The 6,930-nt window shown below is 39.4% G+C and overlaps 1 protein-coding gene across 1 annotated transcript; it reads right to left on the bottom strand.

Moving 5' to 3' along the window:
• Window positions 1-4,761: 4,761 nt before the first annotated feature.
• On the bottom strand, window positions 4,762-5,498 carry LOC110944863 (pollen-specific leucine-rich repeat extensin-like protein 4). The gene is made up of 2 exons (XM_022186508.1): window positions 5,189-5,498; window positions 4,762-5,030 (listed from the first exon to the last, which is right to left on the bottom strand). Exons 1-2 carry the CDS (start codon window positions 5,496-5,498, stop codon window positions 4,762-4,764), a joined length of 579 nt encoding a protein of 192 aa, XP_022042200.1.
• Between the last annotated feature and the right edge of the window lie 1,432 nt (window positions 5,499-6,930).

The raw sequence follows: 6,930 nt of genomic DNA on the forward strand, positions 1-6,930 counted from the left end.
TAGATCAGCCTGAGTGTTTTTGAACCTTGACTCCATTGCATTTCTCAGCTGTTGAACATGTTTTTCATGTTGTTGATCTGCTAGTTGTGCTTGATAATGGAGAAAAGGTTGAAATAGATTCCAGAGCTCATTTGTAGCAGATGCCGGTTGTGGAGCAGGTGCTTGAGGTGGAACAGCAGTGGATTGCATCTTTTGAGTTTTCAACACCTGCTGTAGCATGTTTTTAAGATCTGCAACAGATGTATCGAACTTTTCAATTCGTGCCGTCAAATCCTGATATTTTAAATCATCACCCAATTTAATGGGATCATCTGATTTCCCACGAACAGTGGTTGTATCAGTGGTAGAGGTAGGGAGTTTACTCCAAACATTAACCACTGATGCCCCTTTTTCTTGGTACTGGGGTCTTCTTCCTTCAACACTTGACAACCTTTTGATGTTGCCAGTAGGATAAATAAATCCACTGGTGGTTGGCAGAGGTGCTATAAAAGGAATTGCCTCCAAGGAAGTCTTATTGATGTAACCACTGTCCAACTGTAAACCAGTGGGTTCAACAGTTGTAGTGGCTGCTTCACTTGGATTACCACCAAGAGTTACTTGTAACTCAAGGGGTGTAACCTCCTTAGGTTGTGTTGGTGGGTTAGCAAGGAATGATACATCAGGCTCAGTCAGTTGTTGAGGTATATTCTCATTAACAGGTGATTGAGAAGGACTGAGTAATGCCTGGTTCAAATCGATTGCATCCAACAAAAGTTGTGTTTTTGGTGGAATTGTGGATGTGAGGTGGGGTGTAGAAAGAGGAGTTGCCCGGGGCATTGGGTTGTGGATGATGGAAACGAGTGTTTCCAGAGCATCATAATGTGGTGGCCCTTTGTGTACAACCTGTTCTTTTTGTGAAGAAGCAGGAGGAGTTTTGGTTATGGATTGAGATATTTGTACCAACTGCTGTGAGGAAGTAGCAGCAGTGGTTTCTTGTGACATTTGTGTTGTCACAGGCAGTAGCTCTGGTATCTCATCCTCCAGAGTTGCCGTTTTGATTGATTTGGGGGGTTTTTTATTTTTCTTTTTGTTTGGCTTTTTGGGATTTGTAGGTGTGGGTTTCAAAACAGTTGGTCTGCTGCTTTGATCACCTAGAGCAGTGGGCTCAGCAGCAGATACCTGAGGAGCAGTGGTAGCTGCTAAATTCTGCTCAGGCACCTCTGCTTGTGTTTTGCAAGGTGCTAACATCCTTGAAAAAGTTTCAGTTGTTAAGCAGTTTATTTGAGTAGACTCACCTTGATTTATTACAGTTAATTCATCCTTACTGAATTTCTTTTCAAAATAGTAACTTAGAAACCTTGGAAACAATAAGAATGACTTTGTTTCAACATTATTAACCAAATCTTTAAAGATTTCTCGAGAGTAGTTAAAATTTTCTTCTTGAAGAATTGCATACCCCAGATTTTGAATCTTTAAAGGGATCTCATTGAAAGAAGTGGTCTTGTTTGAAACACATAGTAGGAGGGTATGAAATAAAAATCTGGTTGCAGAAGGAAAATAACCTTTTTGTAAGGTAAGTTTCTTCATCATTGTGGCTTCATACCCTCTTTCAATGAAGTCAGTTTGTAACTCGTTTTTAGTGAAAGAAGTTTTACCTTTTTGATCATAGAGTTGAAAGACCTCCGAGATGGATTGTGGCGTGATTTGGATAGCTTTTCCCTTTATAGAAGAGTGTATGGTGGTTGCAATGTCGCCTTGTTTTTCAGGGGTTGCATTCTTCCAGAACTCCCTTTGGGTATCCAAATAAATTGGTGCATTGGCAGTGAACAAAGTTTTGTACTTTGATTTTGCCATGATGTTAATGGTGGAATCGAAAACATCGGTGGTTCCTGGTTTTGTGAGAAGACCCAGGAGATTGTGAGATGATTTATATGGGATTTCAGTGGAGATTGCCTTTTGAGAGGATGTTTTCGATGTTGATTTGGATGTGGGTTTTGCAGATGACTTCGATTTTGTCATTTTTGAAGAGAATGATCGAAGAAATTTGTGAAGGATGAGATGAAAAACTGTTTTGAGAAGAGAATTTTTGAAGAATTCAATTCGACAGTAAAACCCTGTTTTGGTGGTGAGTGGGGGATTTTATAGAGAAGAAAGTGAATGCTGACGTGGCAGCTGTTACAAAAGGTCTGAGCACTATGTACTGCCCACGTGACAACCCCTGGTGAAAGTGAAGGACAGTACTATGATGAAAGTGAGAGATGAAGGCAGTGGTAAGGAAGCAGTGGATGATTTTCACTATCAGTGGATAGTATATCAGTGGATAAGACACTGCTTTTGAACAACAGAGTTTATCAAAGGAAGGAGAGAACAGGGGTTGACTTTCAGCAGTGGACATTCTTTAGAGAACAGATGTTGAGGCACAACAGCATTTAAGGAACAGCAGTGGATGAAAACAATAATAAGGATCATTTGTGTAACAACTGTTTGTGCAGCAGTATTTTGACTTTTGACAAATAATTTTAGCATCTGCTTGTCCAGATGTAGGAATTGATTTTGTCTTGTGAAAGCACAATATCTTATCTAACATCTGTTGAGCATCAGAGATGCTATTCTTAACAAAATACATTTTAGATGTATATTATCAAGATTAAATTGCCAGCAGTTTTCTACAGAAATTTTGTTCAAGGTTTTGCCAAGTGTCCATTATTCCAGACAGTGGTTTAACATCCTAGATGATGAGAACTTTTCTATTAAAACAACTCATTTTGTGTCTAATTACTTGAACTAGAGCATGAGTATCTCAGTAGTTCAAAATCAATTTTGCAATCAATTTTTGATTTGTGACAACCAAACTTGAGCTTAACATGACCTTGATATGTGTGCCATTTCCTTTTTTATCAGATTTAAGGATAATAATTTCACACAAAAATAAGGAAATTGCATCCTGACCAGAGATGAACTTTTACTATCAAAAATGAGTAAAAGTTCAAAATATATTTTATAAAAAATAATATATATCTGGTTTTAAAAAAAAAACACCTCAGAAAAATTAAAGGAAGTTTTGAAAATCAACAAAAAGGATCTGACAGCTTTTTCAAATAAGTTCATGATCATATCACTCTCAAGTTATTTTGACCATTGTTTGGGGTCAATTTCTTGACAATTGATTGTAAATCCTTCTTTTAAGGACAATCACTGGGAATGCCATAGATACCTGAACAATTCCTGTATAGATGAATGTACACAGTTGCATGATCCCATTGTTTAACCCAACTTTAACCTCACTTTGAGATTTGTTCATTTTCTTCTTCCCTTTTTATTCACATGTTCAGAAATACTCACTGGGAGACTTTATTTTGAGCACGCTTAATCCTGAATCACTTTGAAGTAATGTTTTGAGAGATCTGACCACATTTGTGCATGTTTTATTACCAGATCTCACATTACATATGATTAGGACTATTTTGACACCTTATATTCTTAATGTGTTTTGACAAAGTTGATTTGGTCCTTTTGAAGATTCTCAACCTGCCTTTGAACACATAAGAATTTTGACTAAAGCTTTAATTCCCTCTTTCTATGTCAGCAGAACACTAGTTTTAGATGAACATAGGTTTAGCTGAACTGAGGAGCATACTTTAGTGTAAAATGTAAAAACATCACAAATTTCATAACAACAGTTGAAATCAATTTTGAATGAAGATCAACATATCATAATTACCAGATAAGTTTCCAGATCTGGAGGCTATGAATGATTTGTGCATGATAACACCAGCTGTATGAGATTTGTGAATCATATGACATCTTGGTTGTTTTACAGAGTGTTTGAGTTATCATTTTAAACATGATTTCTCGTTACTCTGTTTTTCAACTAAAATACAACCAGCCTTAGTATCAATGAATTGTGAGCTGAACTGTTATGTCAAATTGATTGTTAGATCGAATTTGACTGTCCAGGCTCTGATACCAATTGTTGAGATCCGAGGCTCTCATGATTGTGCTTGTTTGTATGAATTGAACATACAGTTTATATGAAATAAAGTAAAGTGCAGCGGACTTGTATACAAACTTTGTAAACACAAACATAGAAGAGAATAGTATGTTTAAACACTTGTTTCACCTTGAGTCGAATGATTACAATGAAAATCAAAAGGTTACAATGCAAGCTTACAGACTAAAACTCCCCCTCAGCCTAATACTCCAGAGTTGGTTGCACAAGATGAAAGGATTGAATTGAGGAGAAGAACTCACTCAAAACGAATCGAATGTAACAGTACAGAGTACTGTTATATTTATAGGCAATCCAAAATACTAATGCACTTCAGCTGACGTCACCATGATAGTGACTTCTAACAGCCTAACAATCTGTAGACACTGATCTATACAAAACTACTGATGTCTAACAACTGATAGATAATACAATACAAAACAAGTCTAACACTGTTCACTTTCCACTGTTGTAGCCTAAGCACTGATTACTTGACCATCAGTGCTTTCTTCAAAAGGTGATCAGTCTTTGAATGAGCAGTGCTTGGATCTTCAGCAGTATTTAAGAGACAGCAGTAGATAGAGCTCAGTGTTTGTCTTCAGCAGTCTTTAGAGCATTATCAGTGTTTGGTTCACCAGTTGTTCTTCTGAACAGTGTTTAGAGTGTATCAGCAGATAGGTAGCCACTGTCAAGGGGAGAGCTTAGTGTAAACATCTGCTTATTGTGAATCCACTGTTGTGACCAGGTTTTGGCTTTACATTATCTGTTCCTCTGGTAGGGTTCAATCCCAACAGCTACTGTGGCAGAGATGGTGGTGATGGAGGGGGTGATGATGGCAAGGGTGGTAGCAGTGATGCAGGTGGTGGTGGGGGAGTGATGGCAGCTCTGACCGCAGCTAACTCGGGCTGGAGCTCTGCGAGTCTACGAAAAAGTATGGAAATCTGAACATCATGAGACATCGTCATATCCTCCATAGTGGTCGGAGGGAAATGAGAGGGATGATAAGGATCAAAAGGGTCCATGCCCGGTGGGGGTATAGGAGTATACATGCAGGGTGGTCTAACTGAGAATGGAGCACGGTAAAATGAGAAGGTCCAGCAGCATAGGGGTCGTGTATAGGATGGTAAGTGGATCCTCCCGTGAAAAACGGGGAGGGCTGCTCAGTGAAATGTGGGGTACCACTCAAAGAGTAATGTCGTGCGGGTCAAGGGATAGGAGTACCAGTAGGAAAGGGGTCGACAGGAGCAGATGGGACCGCAAGGGGTGAGTGTATTGGTAAAGGGGGAACTGGGGCAGCCGATGAAGCGTCATCCGATAACTGCTCACTCTCGGCAGCAGATGAGGATGACGATATATCAACAACCGATATGACGGGTGATGGCAACACAAGAATAGCTATGTCATCTATAACCTCTCCGTCACCTAGCTCGTCCTCTGGGTGTTCAACATGGATCACAGGGACGAAGACATCATCGTCATCAAGGTCAGCAAAAGGGATAGCGGCTAGAGGCACGGCTAAATGCACTATCATATGCTCTCCCTCGGGATGTCCATAGATAATCACATCATGCAAGGGCTGCGGGAGAGCTAGGACATCGTCCACAAAAAAAGGCCTGGCTGGGTATTGACGGGGCCAGGCCAAAAGGGAGCTGGTGTGTGGTCCTCCACGGGATCAATAAGAGCGAACAGTTGGAAATCATCCAACATATCATTATCATCTGAAAATGCGTCGTGCTCGGACTCGTCGTCCGACGATATGATAATGGCATCAGGCTCGTAATCATCATCCGATACTATCGGCATCGGGCCAGTCTCAGAAATGTCCGTCGAAGAAGACATGGTCTTGGCAAATAATCCATACAATATGTATACATATATATATATATATGTTAGCAAAATAATTCATTATTTATGATATATCTCATGCAATCACTATATCTCTCATGCCGTTTTCGTTCTCATGTTTCATATGTAATCCATAATGTTTTCAAGTCTATTCCTAATAAACTACCCATGTATTAATTCTTATCCGTTACTTATGATTGAGCTCGCGTGATAGATCCTCATGTTATAGTGACACAATGAAAACCTTTTGTCATTTTTGTCATACTTTTAAAATCACTTGTGTAATGTTATTGACTTTGTTTTCGTGTGAGCCCTTCAGTGATTGTAGACCAAACTTTGTAAAAGTTTTTCCCCGGTTCACTACAATCGGAGCTCTGATACCAATCTGTCACACCCTACTAGTAGCGGAAGCGTATTGTGTGTGATGTAAGAAAGGTAATCATTGCATCCAAATGTGTAAACATAATAAACCACAACGATGCCATAGATATATTGTTTTCAAACCAAGTTTACAAGTTTCCAACATAGTTTTCTAGTTTCCGCAACGTTCACAAACGTTAACGAAAACATAGTTATATTACACAACACAAAAGATAGTTTTTGACATAAAACATAGTGAGGTTTTGTCCCCTCCGTTTAACCAAATCTGCTCATTTTCTGCCGCTACGAGAAGACTACAAGGTAGAAAAATTTGCCCGAATCTACACCAATGAGATCATTTGTCGACATGGGATGCCTCGCGACATCATTTCTGATCGTGATGCTAGGTTTACCTTGCGTCTATGGGAAACGTTTCAAACAGCTCTAGGTACTACGCTTAATCTAAGTACCGCTTTTCATCCCCAAACCGACGGTCAGACAGAAAGAACGATTCGTACCCTTGAAGACATGCTCCGTTTGTGTGTCATAGATTTCGGTAGTAATTGGGACGCATACTTACCTTTAGTCGAATTCTTGTACAATAACAGTTATCATTCCAGCATTCAAATGGCACAGTTTGAGGCATTATACGGAAGAAGATGTCGGTCACCTATTGTGTGGCACGAGATCGGACACTCGCAATTAACCGGTCCCGAGATATTGCAAGAAACAACTGACAAAATCCTCCAAATTCGAGA

Source organism: Helianthus annuus, chromosome 6, assembly GCF_002127325.2.
Source record: "Helianthus annuus cultivar XRQ/B chromosome 6, HanXRQr2.0-SUNRISE, whole genome shotgun sequence".
Lineage (NCBI taxonomy): Eukaryota > Viridiplantae > Streptophyta > Magnoliopsida > Asterales > Asteraceae > Helianthus > Helianthus annuus.